Source organism: Dioszegia hungarica (assembly GCF_025882075.1).
Source record: "Dioszegia hungarica strain PDD-24b-2 chromosome Unknown MKK02contig_18, whole genome shotgun sequence".
NCBI lineage: Eukaryota > Fungi > Basidiomycota > Tremellomycetes > Tremellales > Bulleribasidiaceae > Dioszegia > Dioszegia hungarica.
The window spans coordinates 88,111-105,106 of NW_026515775.1; the positions used below are offsets into that span (position 1 = coordinate 88,111).

The following is a 16,996-nucleotide window of genomic DNA, read 5'->3' on the forward strand; positions in this document are numbered from 1 at the left end:
GTGATGGTAAGAGCTGATATAGCAGGTGATGGATTTCGCATTCAAGGCGGGGTTGGCGAGACGTAACGGCACATTGCGCCGCTCGACGAGGAGGAATGGAGACGGGACGAGGGGCTCAATTTGGGGTTTTGGAGAACGTGGAGCCTGGAGAGCGGACTAGAGGCGCTCGGTCAGTCAGGAATGGGTGGGAAGTAAGACCCGCGTTAGTGAGTTGTTCGAGATTCCGGATATGGCTTTAGACGGCGGCGCTGAACGTTCAGGGTGGGTCTGGCTCGATCCGAAGTGGATGTCAAATAGATGCGCAATCACCTCAGTACTTGTAATGTCGCTCTGGCTTTACTGTCGCTTTAGTTGACTCCGTGTATTGCAGCTCTACTCTCTTATAGTCTTTACTGTATTCTGTGATCGCTGCGTCGGTTCTGCGGCTTATGACAATCAGCGCTCAGCTCCAACTCCACATTCCTCGTTGTCTCATATAGTAGCAGCAATTCCGGCAGCCACAGCTTTCTCAACTCTTCCTCATTAGCTTTCCTTCGGTATTCACACCCCAAGTCCTAGGAAGTGGTCAAACCCATCGAAGCTTCGCAACGAGGCGGGCATTGCGAGTTTGGAGACTTGTAGCTCATCAACGCGTTGTCGAACGCCCCGAGAAGCTGGGATGTCTTTGATCGATGTGCCCGTAAGCTCTCATATATTTTCGTCTCGAGCTTGTCTCGTCCAACCCTCTCTACCACTGCCATAATCAGCACTCAGCTGATACTCTTAGCGTCTCAATCTCCTCTCATCCCCTCCTAGCCTCATCACTCTTCCACGCGAACTTCTCAACCTCGTCTTCGACTTCGTCGATCGTCCTTCGGCTCTGGCGCTCGCGCGTACCGGCTCGGTCTTCGCACCCTTCTGCGACAAGGTCATCTGGCAGCGGCTTGACCTCAAACTCAACCCCAACCACGGTCATTCTCCCTCTACCTTTCCTCCTGAAATCAGCCCCCGCGTGTCTCTGTCGGACAGGGAAGAGCGTGCATGGTGGAAGGGGGAGGAGTTACACCAGGTCGCGATCAAGGCGAAGGTGGCCATGGTACATATGCGGGCGGATGAGAAGCGCTGGCGTATGGTGCAGGAGGTCTTCCTGGAACCAAGACCCGGAGCGGTGGATGGAATGCTTTACGCCTTGGAGATGGCGTCCAGCAGCCTTCGGCGGCTCGTTATCGAGCGGTCAGCTAAGACAGACTTCATAGACGACTGGAGGCCGCCCAAGCACCACCAAAGTCTCGAAATCAAATCTATTGATCGCGGCCTTTCCTTCCCCTTCCTCACGGAACTCCACATTGGACCAAATGCCATCCGCTTCGCCGAGCTCGCACTCCTGCTGGTCCAGGCATCGCCCAATCTACGGTGCCTCTTCGTCGACGTCATCTATGATGTCTATAATCTGGCGGACAACGCTCTATCGTGGAACCAATATGGCGGACCCTCCTTTCCGGTGATTGTGCCGCCTACCAGTATCTCGACTATGCGGATCCGCTTCTCCCACGGGTGGCCAGGAGATAATCCCGACCGGGATCATCCGCTCCACAAGCTGTTGCGCTGGAGCCCGAATATAGAGCGGCTGTCCGTGCACGCCAACTCTCGCACGGATGCGCAACGGAAGTCGATCGTCGAGACAGCGCATGGCTTGACTAAGCTGGAATACCTGCATTGGGAGTATGATGCCCAGGGTTTCGTTGACGACGTCAACTCCCTAAGGGACGTGGGCTTCTTACGATTACGTCTTCTCGTATTCCACGATATCCCGTGGTCGGTCATAGTAAGCTTTTATGAGGACCGCCAGGTCTGCGGACACGGACTGACACCTAGATCGAACAACTACCGGCATTCCCCATGATCGAGACTATCTACTTTTCGCCGGACGAGCACTACTACTTCGACGAGTTCGACGAGCTGGACCCGTGCGAAGCGACGAGCGCGTGGCCTATGCTTTCATTATTGGCTCGTCGGCTGCACGAGTCGCCCAGGCTTCGCACTTTCCGCTCGTCGACATACCTCGATCTTCCCCCGGATTTGGACGATTTCGTCAACCTCCATTCCGGCGGGGACAAGGAGAGACCCATCGGCGAGGTCTGGTCCTATCACCACGCCGGATCAGAGATCCTACACCTCCGGCTCATGGGCGCAGGATCAATGATGTACCGCTCTTTGGACCTCGCAAACGCCGCCGATCAAGGCTACATCTTCCCTCGTTCCCCGGAAGAAGAGCGGCAGACGAGAACGTTTGGGGATGGGGAATTGGGCTGGTGGGACTACACCGACCTGGACGCGGCAGTGGTACCTTTGAGTGTACTGGAGGAGATGAGAGTGGCGGAAGGCGCGAGCATTGTCCAATGGGAGCGAAGGGGAGTAGAGGTTGGAGAAGCGGGATGGGCGGTGTTATCGGCTTGGCAGCAAGGTTGCTAGGAAGTCGGTGGGGAGATGATACACGCGAGCAGTAGTGGGCATAATACAGGTGAGTAGCAACTCAGGCCAGATGCTCCGGCTTGCATGCGAGGGCTACCAGATGACATCTCAGCTGCTCCTTATGCTCTATCCTCGCGGAGATCTGCCCGTACATACCGGGAAACTGTGAGACTCCCTCTGCGCCTCTCTGTTGTGGACACTGACACCTATAGATTACTGGCAAAATGTATCGCCACCTTGACAGAATTGCTGGACTCCTCTCCTTATCTATGCATGGCTTCAGAGTCCAGGACTCCCAGTTGAACGTTGAACAAAGACTGTTCTAATGCTGGTCTTGAGGAATGTGGAGCCTCATGAGCTCCGAGGTTTTGCCGACCTGCTTAATGGCGGTCTCTTTGAGCTTGATCTCCTTTCGTACTTCTCCTGTGTACGGTACATCCGCGCATACCTTGGCTGCCATTGCACGTGTGCGGCTTGTCGTCATAGAGCTAGCTGACGACATAGCTGAGCGATCATTCTGAGCTTGCAAGGCAGATCTCTCCGCGGATCTTGTGTGCGCAAAATGTCAGATATCTTACCGGTATGTTTGATCGCGATCAATCACTTCATGAGTCTTCTCAGGACGCGGGAGACTCTAGGGAGATACGTCAGCAGCGATAGTCTCTAGTCAGAGCTATCTGCAACTACCTCAATTAGCCACTCGTTCTGAGACATTGCTGATCGCACAGCATCCCCTATCCTCCCTTCACACCACTCCTCGACGTACCACCGCCCTCTCCTCCCTCCCCCTCGAGATCATCACGCAGATCGCCCTCCACCTAGACGCTCCCTCTGCCGTCTCCCTATCGCGCGTCTCCCGTATCTTTCACGGTCCGACCGAGAGGCCGATCTGGCGGAATATCGACTTATCCGTCGCCGAGAGGCCTCTTCTCCAGCCCATTCCGTCACGCGATAGGGGCGCTCTGGACGTCAGATGCAGAGGGGATACCTCTAGCACATCCGAAGCCGAGCAAGATCGCTGGGTGCTGCAGCGGCAGAAGATCAAGAGCATCATGGCGCAAGGCGACGCGAGGACATGGGACCTCGTCGAAACCCTCAGGATCGCCCCTCAACCAAGAAGCTCCCACCTCTCGTTAGCCTTCCTCGATCTCGTAGGTCCAGGCCTGTGCGAGCTGGTCATAGAAGCACCGCTCGGACCGGAGTTAGATGGGGGCGACTTGACAGCTTATCACGGACCCCTTTCGGTCAAGCTGCTCGACGCCTGCTTCTTTACGCCGCATCTCGCCTATCTTCGGATCACGGAGATCTCGTCGCGCGTAACGCAACTCATCAGTACACTCCTCATGATGGCCTCCTCTCTGCTCTCACTCGATGTGGAGGTCTTGCCGCTTCCTACACAAACTACCCAAGTCGACAAGGACACTCTCCAATTACCGCCGGAGTTCATTCATGCCAAATTGCAGAGGCTCCGGATCGCCTCCCAACGCGGAATCACCTGGGGACAAACGGACAGGTACGACTCCTACACGGCTATCCATGAGATCATCCAATATCTACCTTGCATCCGGCAGCTTTCGCTGACATGCGAATCAGAGCGCTGCTATCCAAAAGACGACGAGTACTGCGACGTGTTCGCGTACCTCATGGCGAAGGATGAGGATCCTCCGCGCGAGATGCTGCGGGACTTGTACTGGGGCCATCACCCATGTGCTTTCGGCAAATCGTTGGATGTCAGCAGATCGGAAGGGCCGAGAGGAGGAGAGCTGTTTGCCCATTTACAAAGGGTGGCCTTTGCACAAGCATCTTGGTACGATATTGTGCGTATTCCCTTCCCACTGTGATCGGGCTGACCACCAGTTTGGCTACCTGCCCATCCTCCCAAACATGCACTCCATATACCTCCCAATTGCGACCACCGCTACTTCCCTCCCATCCCTCCCCTCATCCCGTCTTTCCGGTGGCGCATCCGACAACCATCCTGTGCGACAGATGATGCCCCAATTTGCCGCTACGCTCCGCGAAAGCCCCCACCTGCGCTACATCCGGTCCAGCACCGGCGTCAAGCACGACGACACCGATTTCTTCGACCGGCTAGACAGGCTCGCCCTGGCGGGCGACAACGATATCATCGGAGTCGTATCCTCCATTCGCTACGGGGAACAAGAGGTGCTTCATGCCGAGCTACTCCTACCCTTTGCGCAGATCGAAGCGCCGGCAGCAGGTCCGGTGTTTACCAAGACTACCGCGGCGATCCACTACATCTCCGAGGACGGCACGGAGCGCGCAGCCTATTTCGAGGCTCTGCCGCAGCCTGCTGAAAGTCAATATAGCGACTTCGAAGGCGAGGCGGTCCCAGTCGAGGTCATTGCTGAGATTTATCGGGTGGAGGGGCTGGAGTGGCCACGTGATTCTGGCAGGGGGGTTGAGGTCGGAGAGGCGGCCTGGGAGGTCCTACTGGACTGGCAGCTGCTCCAGGACTTGCAGAAAGCGACGGCGTGGACGGAGAGGAGGCAGGGCGACGGTGTGAAGACTTAGGGGATGTGTGTGAAGTGAGTTTGTCTGGCTGGTGGTGCTTCAGACGCCTCGATCTCAGGCTGACGCAGCAGGTGGATCTCTCAAATTGTGCAGACCTCTTCTCGAGCTGGCCTTCTGCACTTGCTGGGCTATATCTTTGCTGCCATGGCGCTGTACAGGCTGGCGGGATGTAGGCCGAGCGGTAGACATGCGCACGGACCCCATCCTCCTCCCCACCCTGCAGTGGATCACTTTTAGCTATCTTGGATGTATCAAGTCTACTTCTACCGTATACCTTGGCTGCTCTAGCTACTCCTCAACACAGCGCTTGAGGGAAGATTCTGAATAATAGCTCCGATTGAGGCACAAGCTAGTCTCGCTGCGGGACAGCCCATCCCACCTAAATTGAGAGACGAGGAGACCCACATTTGCTGCACGGTACGTTCCCATTTTGGTTCAGGTCCAGCGCTGCATATGGGCTCAGCAATCTAGCCTGAAGAGCTCGTAATGTAGCTTCCGATTAATCAACCTCCTATGGCCAATCTCACATCCTTACCACAGGAGACAATCAGCCAGATTGCCCTTTGTCTCGATCGCCATTCCGGCCTCTCCCTCGCTCTCACCTGTCGAGCTTTCGCCGGACCGGCGGAGGCGCGGCTCTGGCAGACCCTCGAACTATCGCTCAGCCCGTACTATGGCGTCTCTCCGCCTATCCAGCCGCATGAAGGAGCCTTTCCCTTGGCCGAGCGCGGGGGAGCCTTTCTACTCCGTCATCGCCCTTACACAGCGCTTGAGGCGTGGGCATGGAATCAGGTGGAAACGGCGGAAGAGGCGTATCGGACGGCGCTGCCAGGAATTATTGATAGGATCATCCGGATGGCAGACGGGAGGCGATGGGCACTGGTCCGCGAGATTACAGCGGCGCCTCGCGTGGGAGCCATCGCCGGCATCGTTCGAGTCCTGCGCAATGCCGCTCCCCGTCTAGCGGAACTGCACCTCGACGAGCCAACCTCCCTGGATGCCCTGGCCCCCATTTTCCCAGCGGACATTGACACGCTAGACTACGCCCTGATCAGGGCGGATCTACACTTCCCCTTCCTCACCTACCTCCGACTTGGACACGATTCCGTTCGGTTCTCCGACCTCATCCTCCTATTCCTGCACGCGGCGCCCAATCTTACGGATCGCGACTTCGATACCTGGGGTCTGTGGGATCTCCCTGCGGACGCTGAGACGCAAATGCCGCAGCTGCAAGGCGAGACCAAGCTGCGGAGATTGAAGATGGAATTTGCGGATCGGGGCCGGCAGGAGGAGACGGACGAGTCATCGCCGGTCCTTGAGATGCTTCGCCGGAGTCCTCTCGTGGAGCAGCTCTCGGAAGGCTATATGGATCAGAACGTGGTTGTCTATGACGGCCTGGTGAAGACCGCTTGGACCATGCGCGGTCTGAGAGATTATCACTGGCGTTGGGAACCCTCGGACTTTATGGACAGTGTAGTATACACGATGGGCGAGTTGGAGACGCCAGGATTCACTGGTCTCAAACGGCTAGTCTATAGTCATGCGTCCTTTGACTACATGGTACGCATATTCCTTGTCTGCTGTACTTGTACTGACACATAGTACAAGTCCAGCAGACAAGGAATATGCGTACCATGTAGTCAAAGGACGCATGACTATAGACTAGCCGTTTGAGACCAGTGAATCCTGGCGTCTCCAACTCGCCCATCGTGTATACTACACTGTCCATAAAGTCCGAGGGTTCCCAACGCCAGTGATAATCTCTCAGACCGCGCATGGTCCAAGCGGTCTTCACCAGGCCGTCATAGACAACCACGTTCTGATCCATATAGCCTTCCGAGAGCTGCTCCACGAGAGGACTCCGGCGAAGCATCTCAAGGACCGGCGATGACTCGTCCGTCTCCTCCTGCCGGCCCCGATCCGCAAATTCCATCTTCAATCTCCGCAGCTTGGTCTCGCCTTGCAGCTGCGGCATTTGCGTCTCAGCGTCCGCAGGGAGATCCCACAGACCCCAGGTATCGAAGTCGCGATCCGTAAGATTGGGCGCCGCGTGCAGGAATAGGAGGATGAGGTCGGAGAACCGAACGGAATCGTGTCCAAGTCGGAGGTAGGTGAGGAAGGGGAAGTGTAGATCCGCCCTGATCAGGGCGTAGTCTAGCGTGTCAATGTCCGCTGGGAAAATGGGGGCCAGGGCATCCAGGGAGGTTGGCTCGTCGAGGTGCAGTTCCGCTAGACGGGGAGCGGCATTGCGCAGGACTCGAACGATGCCGGCGATGGCTCCCACGCGAGGCGCCGCTGTAATCTCGCGGACCAGTGCCCATCGCCTCCCGTCTGCCATCCGGATGATCCTATCAATAATTCCTGGCAGCGCCGTCCGATACGCCTCTTCCGCCGTTTCCACCTGATTCCATGCCCACGCCTCAAGCGCTGTGTAAGGGCGATGACGGAGTAGAAAGGCTCCCCCGCGCTCGGCCAAGGGAAAGGCTCCTTCATGCGGCTGGATAGGCGGAGAGACGCCATAGTACGGGCTGAGCGATAGTTCGAGGGTCTGCCAGAGCCGCGCCTCCGCCGGTCCGGCGAAAGCTCGACAGGTGAGAGCGAGGGAGAGGCCGGAATGGCGATCGAGACAAAGGGCAATCTGGCTGATTGTCTCCTGTGGTAAGGATGTGAGATTGGCCATAGGAGGTTGATTAATCGGAAGCTACATTACGAGCTCTTCAGGCTAGATTGCTGAGCCCATATGCAGCGCTGGACCTGAACCAAAATGGGAACGTACCGTGCAGCAAATGTGGGTCTCCTCGTCTCTCAATTTAGGTGGGATGGGCTGTCCCGCAGCGAGACTAGCTTGTGCCTCAATCGGAGCTATTATTCAGAATCTTCCCTCAAGCGCTGTGTTGAGGAGTAGCTAGAGCAGCCAAGGTATACGGTAGAAGTAGACTTGATACATCCAAGATAGCTAAAAGTGATCCACTGCAGGGTGGGGAGGAGGATGGGGTCCGTGCGCATGTCTACCGCTCGGCCTACATCCCGCCAGCCTGTACAGCGCCATGGCAGCAAAGATATAGCCCAGCAAGTGCAGAAGGCCAGCTCGAGAAGAGGTCTGCACAATTTGAGAGATCCACCTGCTGCGTCAGCCTGAGATCGAGGCGTCTGAAGCACCACCAGCCAGACAAACTCACTTCACACACATCCCCTAAGTCTTCACACCGTCGCCCTGCCTCCTCTCCGTCCACGCCGTCGCTTTCTGCAAGTCCTGGAGCAGCTGCCAGTCCAGTAGGACCTCCCAGGCCGCCTCTCCGACCTCAACCCCCCTGCCAGAATCACGTGGCCACTCCAGCCCCTCCACCCGATAAATCTCAGCAATGACCTCGACTGGGACCGCCTCGCCTTCGAAGTCGCTATATTGACTTTCAGCAGGCTGCGGCAGAGCCTCGAAATAGGCTGCGCGCTCCGTGCCGTCCTCGGAGATGTAGTGGATCGCCGCGGTAGTCTTGGTAAACACCGGACCTGCTGCCGGCGCTTCGATCTGCGCAAAGGGTAGGAGTAGCTCGGCATGAAGCACCTCTTGTTCCCCGTAGCGAATGGAGGATACGACTCCGATGATATCGTTGTCGCCCGCCAGGGCGAGCCTGTCTAGCCGGTCGAAGAAATCGGTGTCGTCGTGCTTGACGCCGGTGCTGGACCGGATGTAGCGCAGGTGGGGGCTTTCGCGGAGCGTAGCGGCAAATTGGGGCATCATCTGTCGCACAGGATGGTTGTCGGATGCGCCACCGGAAAGACGGGATGAGGGGAGGGATGGGAGGGAAGTAGCGGTGGTCGCAATTGGGAGGTATATGGAGTGCATGTTTGGGAGGATGGGCAGGTAGCCAAACTGGTGGTCAGCCCGATCACAGTGGGAAGGGAATACGCACAATATCGTACCAAGATGCTTGTGCAAAGGCCACCCTTTGTAAATGGGCAAACAGCTCTCCTCCTCTCGGCCCTTCCGATCTGCTGACATCCAACGATTTGCCGAAAGCACATGGGTGATGGCCCCAGTACAAGTCCCGCAGCATCTCGCGCGGAGGATCCTCATCCTTCGCCATGAGGTACGCGAACACGTCGCAGTACTCGTCGTCTTTTGGATAGCAGCGCTCTGATTCGCATGTCAGCGAAAGCTGCCGGATGCAAGGTAGATATTGGATGATCTCATGGATAGCCGTGTAGGAGTCGTACCTGTCCGTTTGTCCCCAGGTGATTCCGCGTTGGGAGGCGATCCGGAGCCTCTGCAATTTGGCATGAATGAACTCCGGCGGTAATTGGAGAGTGTCCTTGTCGACTTGGGTAGTTTGTGTAGGAAGCGGCAAGACCTCCACATCGAGTGAGAGCAGAGAGGAGGCCATCATGAGGAGTGTACTGATGAGTTGCGTTACGCGCGACGAGATCTCCGTGATCCGAAGATAGGCGAGATGCGGCGTAAAGAAGCAGGCGTCGAGCAGCTTGACCGAAAGGGGTCCGTGATAAGCTGTCAAGTCGCCCCCATCTAACTCCGGTCCGAGCGGTGCTTCTATGACCAGCTCGCACAGGCCTGGACCTACGAGATCGAGGAAGGCTAACGAGAGGTGGGAGCTTCTTGGTTGAGGGGCGATCCTGAGGGTTTCGACGAGGTCCCATGTCCTCGCGTCGCCTTGCGCCATGATGCTCTTGATCTTCTGCCGCTGCAGCACCCAGCGATCTTGCTCGGCTTCGGATGTGCTAGAGGTATCCCCTCTGCATCTGACGTCCAGAGCGCCCCTATCGCGTGACGGAATGGGCTGGAGAAGAGGCCTCTCGGCGACGGATAAGTCGATATTCCGCCAGATCGGCCTCTCGGTCGGACCGTGAAAGATACGGGAGACGCGCGATAGGGAGACGGCAGAGGGAGCGTCTAGGTGGAGGGCGATCTGCGTGATGATCTCGAGGGGGAGGGAGGAGAGGGCGGTGGTACGTCGAGGAGTGGTGTGAAGGGAGGATAGGGGATGCTGTGCGATCAGCAATGTCTCAGAACGAGTGGCTAATTGAGGTAGTTGCAGATAGCTCTGACTAGAGACTATCGCTGCTGACGTATCTCCCTAGAGTCTCCCGCGTCCTGAGAAGACTCATGAAGTGATTGATCGCGATCAAACATACCGGTAAGATATCTGACATTTTGCGCACACAAGATCCGCGGAGAGATCTGCCTTGCAAGCTCAGAATGATCGCTCAGCTATGTCGTCAGCTAGCTCTATGACGACAAGCCGCACACGTGCAATGGCAGCCAAGGTATGCGCGGATGTACCGTACACAGGAGAAGTACGAAAGGAGATCAAGCTCAAAGAGACCGCCATTAAGCAGGTCGGCAAAACCTCGGAGCTCATGAGGCTCCACATTCCTCAAGACCAGCATTAGAACAGTCTTTGTTCAACGTTCAACTGGGAGTCCTGGACTCTGAAGCCATGCATAGATAAGGAGAGGAGTCCAGCAATTCTGTCAAGGTGGCGATACATTTTGCCAGTAATCTATAGGTGTCAGTGTCCACAACAGAGAGGCGCAGAGGGAGTCTCACAGTTTCCCGGTATGTACGGGCAGATCTCCGCGAGGATAGAGCATAAGGAGCAGCTGAGATGTCATCTGGTAGCCCTCGCATGCAAGCCGGAGCATCTGGCCTGAGTTGCTACTCACCTGTATTATGCCCACTACTGCTCGCGTGTATCATCTCCCCACCGACTTCCTAGCAACCTTGCTGCCAAGCCGATAACACCGCCCATCCCGCTTCTCCAACCTCTACTCCCCTTCGCTCCCATTGGACAATGCTCGCGCCTTCCGCCACTCTCATCTCCTCCAGTACACTCAAAGGTACCACTGCCGCGTCCAGGTCGGTGTAGTCCCACCAGCCCAATTCCCCATCCCCAAACGTTCTCGTCTGCCGCTCTTCTTCCGGGGAACGAGGGAAGATGTAGCCTTGATCGGCGGCGTTTGCGAGGTCCAAAGAGCGGTACATCATTGATCCTGCGCCCATGAGCCGGAGGTGTAGGATCTCTGATCCGGCGTGGTGATAGGACCAGACCTCGCCGATGGGTCTCTCCTTGTCCCCGCCGGAATGGAGGTTGACGAAATCGTCCAAATCCGGGGGAAGATCGAGGTATGTCGACGAGCGGAAAGTGCGAAGCCTGGGCGACTCGTGCAGCCGACGAGCCAATAATGAAAGCATAGGCCACGCGCTCGTCGCTTCGCACGGGTCCAGCTCGTCGAACTCGTCGAAGTAGTAGTGCTCGTCCGGCGAAAAGTAGATAGTCTCGATCATGGGGAATGCCGGTAGTTGTTCGATCTAGGTGTCAGTCCGTGTCCGCAGACCTGGCGGTCCTCATAAAAGCTTACTATGACCGACCACGGGATATCGTGGAATACGAGAAGACGTAATCGTAAGAAGCCCACGTCCCTTAGGGAGTTGACGTCGTCAACGAAACCCTGGGCATCATACTCCCAATGCAGGTATTCCAGCTTAGTCAAGCCATGCGCTGTCTCGACGATCGACTTCCGTTGCGCATCCGTGCGAGAGTTGGCGTGCACGGACAGCCGCTCTATATTCGGGCTCCAGCGCAACAGCTTGTGGAGCGGATGATCCCGGTCGGGATTATCTCCTGGCCACCCGTGGGAGAAGCGGATCCGCATAGTCGAGATACTGGTAGGCGGCACAATCACCGGAAAGGAGGGTCCGCCATATTGGTTCCACGATAGAGCGTTGTCCGCCAGATTATAGACATCATAGATGACGTCGACGAAGAGGCACCGTAGATTGGGCGATGCCTGGACCAGCAGGAGTGCGAGCTCGGCGAAGCGGATGGCATTTGGTCCAATGTGGAGTTCCGTGAGGAAGGGGAAGGAAAGGCCGCGATCAATAGATTTGATTTCGAGACTTTGGTGGTGCTTGGGCGGCCTCCAGTCGTCTATGAAGTCTGTCTTAGCTGACCGCTCGATAACGAGCCGCCGAAGGCTGCTGGACGCCATCTCCAAGGCGTAAAGCATTCCATCCACCGCTCCGGGTCTTGGTTCCAGGAAGACCTCCTGCACCATACGCCAGCGCTTCTCATCCGCCCGCATATGTACCATGGCCACCTTCGCCTTGATCGCGACCTGGTGTAACTCCTCCCCCTTCCACCATGCACGCTCTTCCCTGTCCGACAGAGACACGCGGGGGCTGATTTCAGGAGGAAAGGTAGAGGGAGAATGACCGTGGTTGGGGTTGAGTTTGAGGTCAAGCCGCTGCCAGATGACCTTGTCGCAGAAGGGTGCGAAGACCGAGCCGGTACGCGCGAGCGCCAGAGCCGAAGGACGATCGACGAAGTCGAAGACGAGGTTGAGAAGTTCGCGTGGAAGAGTGATGAGGCTAGGAGGGGATGAGAGGAGATTGAGACGCTAAGAGTATCAGCTGAGTGCTGATTATGGCAGTGGTAGAGAGGGTTGGACGAGACAAGCTCGAGACGAAAATATATGAGAGCTTACGGGCACATCGATCAAAGACATCCCAGCTTCTCGGGGCGTTCGACAACGCGTTGATGAGCTACAAGTCTCCAAACTCGCAATGCCCGCCTCGTTGCGAAGCTTCGATGGGTTTGACCACTTCCTAGGACTTGGGGTGTGAATACCGAAGGAAAGCTAATGAGGAAGAGTTGAGAAAGCTGTGGCTGCCGGAATTGCTGCTACTATATGAGACAACGAGGAATGTGGAGTTGGAGCTGAGCGCTGATTGTCATAAGCCGCAGAACCGACGCAGCGATCACAGAATACAGTAAAGACTATAAGAGAGTAGAGCTGCAATACACGGAGTCAACTAAAGCGACAGTAAAGCCAGAGCGACATTACAAGTACTGAGGTGATTGCGCATCTATTTGACATCCACTTCGGATCGAGCCAGACCCACCCTGAACGTTCAGCGCCGCCGTCTAAAGCCATATCCGGAATCTCGAACAACTCACTAACGCGGGTCTTACTTCCCACCCATTCCTGACTGACCGAGCGCCTCTAGTCCGCTCTCCAGGCTCCACGTTCTCCAAAACCCCAAATTGAGCCCCTCGTCCCGTCTCCATTCCTCCTCGTCGAGCGGCGCAATGTGCCGTTACGTCTCGCCAACCCCGCCTTGAATGCGAAATCCATCACCTGCTATATCAGCTCTTACCATCACCTGCACCAGGCCAATCAGGATCACTCACTTGTAGTACACGCCTACATTATAGCCATTGGAAGACGTCCCCCTGATCCCCTTCTAGCCAGACCGTCCCGTACCGCCACTTCCCCTCCACAGCCGACCTTCCCCACCCGCTAGAATCTCTCGCCCGTCCAACTCCCCCAGCGGCTCCGCCACTTTTCCCTCGAATCCCACCTCAAACCCGCAACCCGTCCCTCCAGTCCTCCAAAATCTTCCACGTTGGCGCCGGCACCTCAACTCCCCGCTGATACCAATCCGCCTTGCCCGCTTCCTTTCGTCTCATCTGACCCAATATGGCCATCGGCACCACTTGCCCTTCCCAGTCGGTGAAATCCTGCCAGCAGGTGCGCCCTGGAAGAGCTGGCTCGCTCCGGATAAGCGGCACCCACTGGACGACCGGGACACCGTCTCCGCCGTATGGCATCTCTGTCGATTCGCGCAAGAGTACACGCAAGTGAAGCATCTCGCTCCCATTGTGGCGGAATGACCGAACGAATCCGGTATATGGCGTCTGCCCGTCCGAGAAAACGGAGAAATGATTCCACCCCTCGTCGGATCGGGTGAGAGCCGTGTTGTCGGCGATGAGGATGTACCGAAGACGAGAGCAGTCACGGAGTCGGGCCGCGAGATGCGAGGGAATGCTCTGCACTGGACATGGAGCGAGGAAGGGGATATCATTGACTGTGTTTGCCGCAGATTCTAGGGAGCAGTCAAAGCCAAGGACTTCGACATTTGGGCATGCAGGGAAGTCCAGAGCCTGCGGTCGATCAGCGTCGCGCTTCAGCTGTTAAATGCTTTCAGGTGCTTACCAGGTTCAAGTTAACTCTTACATCAACGACGATCTGGCTGAGAACCGGTGTTTGCAGCAGTGGTACGTTGCGACCGAACAGCGCAGTGTGCGACGTGTAATGCAGGCGAGCTAGGAGGGGTAGTATGGCCAAGGGCCTCGGACCGGCGTGCCGTTGCAGCTCGAGATCTGGCATATCCATGACCAGCACCTCGAGCAGAGGACTGTGATTGAGGATAGCAAATATGACTTTGCGCATGCGCGTGATAGACTCCTCCTCTTTGGATCGCCAGTCATGGTAGATTTGTAAATTCCGAAGTTTGGTGCTTCCGGTGAGTGCTGGGTATTGAGGACCAGCGTGTCCGGCGGTGTCGGAGAGATGGATGTCGAGCACCTCGAGGTTGGGCGCAGCGCTGAGCATCAACAGAACGAATTCTGCGTTACACACACATGCTTCGCCCAGATTGAGATAGCTCAGCCGCAGGAGCGAGAGGCCGGTGTCCAGGACACGACTGTCGAAGCTGGTACTCCACGTCCATGACCCGCCATCTATTCTTAGTCGCCGGACCGTCGATGCGGCAAGAGAAAGGATCCGCATTGTTGCGTCGTCGGTTTCGGTGCGGATGAGGATAGATAGGCACTTGATGAGACCCTTGCGGCGACCATCTATCCGTTCCAGGATCGTGTCCAGAAGCCTCGCATGCGCCTGCTTCACACGCGCTTCCCGCTCCTCAAAGGAGGTATATTGCGAATCCGAAAAGTCCCTCCACCGGTCGGTGGCTGCGACAACCTGCCAGATGCGATGATCCGCGATGGACGTGAGAGCCGAGGAAGCACAGGCGAGTGAGAGTGCAGTGGGCAGGTCGAGCTGTAAGACGATATTGAGGAGGATCTCGGCGGGGAGGGAGGTGAGGGAGGCAGGTGCGGGCAAAGTGGGCGCCTGGACGGTTAGCTGAGTCGCACAACCGCGCCTTGTACGCAGCGCGTATCTATCAGCTTGGAAGGACTGACAGGCATCTTAGACATTGTGACAGGACGCTTGTAGCGCGGAACGGGGTGATGAGGTGCGAGATTGGCAGGGCTTTAGAGAGTTGTGTTGAGGGGAGCCTAGGGGAGGGGGAGATGTGGATGAATGCTTTCTTGATCGGGATCCGGCTGCAGCGATCAGTTCTCGCTGCTACGCAGACTTACTTTAGACGCTGATACCTTAGACTCTCGATCAGTGCGCCAAAATCTCAATTGATATCGAGGGTGTAAGGAGATAGAGAGGAGATGCGAGGCGAGAGGCGCAGGGTCGCATGGAGAAATCTGGAAATTTTATTAGAGGAATGTGGAGTTCAGTTTCGGTGGCTTCGGAGACGTCGAGGAGCTAGTCGAGCGGAAAGAGAACAGTCGGACCCCATGTAATGTGGCCACCGCATTAGTCTGACACTGACATTCACATAGTATGGATACATTGCCATACAGATCAGGCCGGCCCTGACAGCTACAGTATTTCCGTACACTCAAGGCTCGCGCGCCGCTGTCAGACTCAAACGGATTGAGAAAGAGGAAGGAGCTACATAGGACTATGGCGGATCATACTGCGGCGACAGCTGTTCGTCAGCTTTAGCTAGAGTCTCAGCCTCATTGAAAAAATAGAAACGTACACCTGTAACTCTTACAGCTGTTCATGACGCCCCCAAAGACACCTCATCCCCCAGATTCCCTCGGAACCGTCTTGCCGCGACCCAACGAATCTCTGTACCAATCTGACGATCAGCTTACATCGCGTTGCCAGGTGGTCAAAGCGCTCATAAGATCCTTCTCTCCTCTAACTTTGAGCGTCCCTTGGAGCTCGTGACCTTGGTCATTTCCTGAAATTAGCCAAGTCCACTTGCAAGTTTCAAGTCAACGCTCACCTGCTTGCGCTCGTAGCACAGCTCGTATCCGCTCGACCAGCACCGCCCTGATGGCGTATCGGTACCTGATCTGTTAGCTCGGACTTAGAGCTATGTCCTCGCTTGCGGGATGTACCTTGATCTTGTGCGCTGTCCCGCGAATCTCCCTCGGACTAGCGCGTGTGACCCTCCCTGATAGCCATGTCAAGTCTCCATGAAACCTGCCCAGTCAGATCAATCCTCATCTCGCGGATAGAGACTCACCAGGACTCGCCGCAATTGCTCCAGATCTACGCCGCCGCTACACCGCCGCCAACCTCGCCCGCTCCGCCTCATGCCACTCGTCCACCAACTTCCACGCCTTATTCCCCAGCTTGACTCCTCTCTCCTCCCACTCCCTCAGATCCAGCCCCTCCACCTTTCGCATATCCTCCAGCACTTCTAGCGGCACCGCCAGCCCTTCGAAGAACGTGAAGCTCTGCCACGTGGCCTGCTTCTGCTCGAAGAAGAACCGATTCTTCTCCACGCCAACCCGATCCGTATACTTGATATCCCATACGCTGGGCTCGTTGTCGAGGTCGAAGTACCGAAGCGTGGGCAGTACGCCCGGCGTCACTTCACTAGCACTGAGAAGCATCTGAGCGTGGAGAATCTCCTGCCCTCCGTTGCAGCAAGACGAGATGACTCCGTTATGCTCGCCGATCGCCTCGAGCTCGTCTAAGCGGTCGAAGAGGGTGATATCGCCGGAATTGAACGTCTCGCGGAGGGTGTGCAGGATGTGAAGGTGTGGACACGCGTAGAGCTGCTCAGCGAAATCCGGCAGCATCGCTTGAGCGTGAGCCGGATAGGTGGCGGGATTGGCGGAGGGTGACATTGGAAGGCGCGACCTGTAGGACCCATCGAGGTAGACTCTTTCGAACCGGCCAGATAGGAGGCGAATCTCTTCCGACGTAATCGACCGATAGCTGAGTGAGACGAGGGCTCCGCTTCACCAGGTCCGCGAGGGTGTATGACCACTCGTCCTCTCCGACCTCCCCGCGAGAGAAGCAGTGGATACGGAGACGTTCGAGGCTGGATGTTGCCGAAAGTAGACCTCTGACGAAGCTGGCCGAAGACCAGAATGCTGGAATAGGTTCGGAT

At 56.6% G+C, this 16,996-nt stretch overlaps 7 protein-coding genes across 7 annotated transcripts; 3 read left to right on the forward strand and 4 right to left on the reverse strand.

Annotated features, from left to right (window-relative positions):
• Positions 1-658: 658 nt before the first annotated feature.
• MKK02DRAFT_39086 (uncharacterized protein) lies at positions 659-2,451 on the forward strand (the record flags this gene model as incomplete). Its single annotated transcript, XM_053090430.1, has 3 exons — positions 659-679; positions 767-1,804; positions 1,855-2,451. 3 exons carry the CDS (start codon positions 659-661, stop codon positions 2,449-2,451), a joined length of 1,656 nt encoding a protein of 551 aa, XP_052943168.1.
• A 562-nt stretch (positions 2,452-3,013) lies between these two features.
• Positions 3,014-4,986, forward strand: MKK02DRAFT_39087 (uncharacterized protein; the record flags this gene model as incomplete). Its single annotated transcript, XM_053090431.1, has 3 exons — positions 3,014-3,031; positions 3,180-4,181; positions 4,309-4,986. 3 exons carry the CDS (start codon positions 3,014-3,016, stop codon positions 4,984-4,986), a joined length of 1,698 nt encoding a protein of 565 aa, XP_052943169.1.
• A 513-nt stretch (positions 4,987-5,499) lies between these two features.
• On the forward strand, positions 5,500-6,626 carry MKK02DRAFT_39088 (uncharacterized protein; the record flags this gene model as incomplete). The annotated part of the gene is made up of 2 exons (XM_053090432.1): positions 5,500-6,546; positions 6,600-6,626. 2 exons carry the CDS (start codon positions 5,500-5,502, stop codon positions 6,624-6,626), a joined length of 1,074 nt encoding a protein of 357 aa, XP_052943170.1.
• A 22-nt stretch (positions 6,627-6,648) lies between these two features.
• Positions 6,649-7,666, reverse strand: MKK02DRAFT_39089 (uncharacterized protein; the record flags this gene model as incomplete). Its single annotated transcript, XM_053090433.1, has 2 exons — positions 6,649-6,672; positions 6,707-7,666. The coding sequence occupies 2 exons, from the start codon at positions 7,664-7,666 to the stop codon at positions 6,649-6,651; spliced, it is 984 nt and encodes a 327-aa protein (XP_052943171.1).
• Positions 7,667-8,179: 513 nt separating this feature from the next.
• MKK02DRAFT_39090 (uncharacterized protein) lies at positions 8,180-10,152 on the reverse strand (the record flags this gene model as incomplete). The annotated part of the gene is made up of 3 exons (XM_053090434.1): positions 8,180-8,857; positions 8,985-9,986; positions 10,135-10,152. 3 exons carry the CDS (start codon positions 10,150-10,152, stop codon positions 8,180-8,182), a joined length of 1,698 nt encoding a protein of 565 aa, XP_052943172.1.
• Positions 10,153-10,714: 562 nt separating this feature from the next.
• Positions 10,715-12,507, reverse strand: MKK02DRAFT_39091 (uncharacterized protein; the record flags this gene model as incomplete). Its single annotated transcript, XM_053090435.1, has 3 exons — positions 10,715-11,311; positions 11,362-12,399; positions 12,487-12,507. The coding sequence occupies 3 exons, from the start codon at positions 12,505-12,507 to the stop codon at positions 10,715-10,717; spliced, it is 1,656 nt and encodes a 551-aa protein (XP_052943173.1).
• Positions 12,508-13,364: 857 nt separating this feature from the next.
• Positions 13,365-16,730, reverse strand: MKK02DRAFT_39092 (uncharacterized protein; the record flags this gene model as incomplete). Its single annotated transcript, XM_053090436.1, has 5 exons — positions 13,365-13,946; positions 13,999-14,916; positions 15,744-15,832; positions 15,878-15,942; positions 16,174-16,730. The coding sequence occupies 5 exons, from the start codon at positions 16,728-16,730 to the stop codon at positions 13,365-13,367; spliced, it is 2,211 nt and encodes a 736-aa protein (XP_052943174.1).
• Between the last annotated feature and the right edge of the window lie 266 nt (positions 16,731-16,996).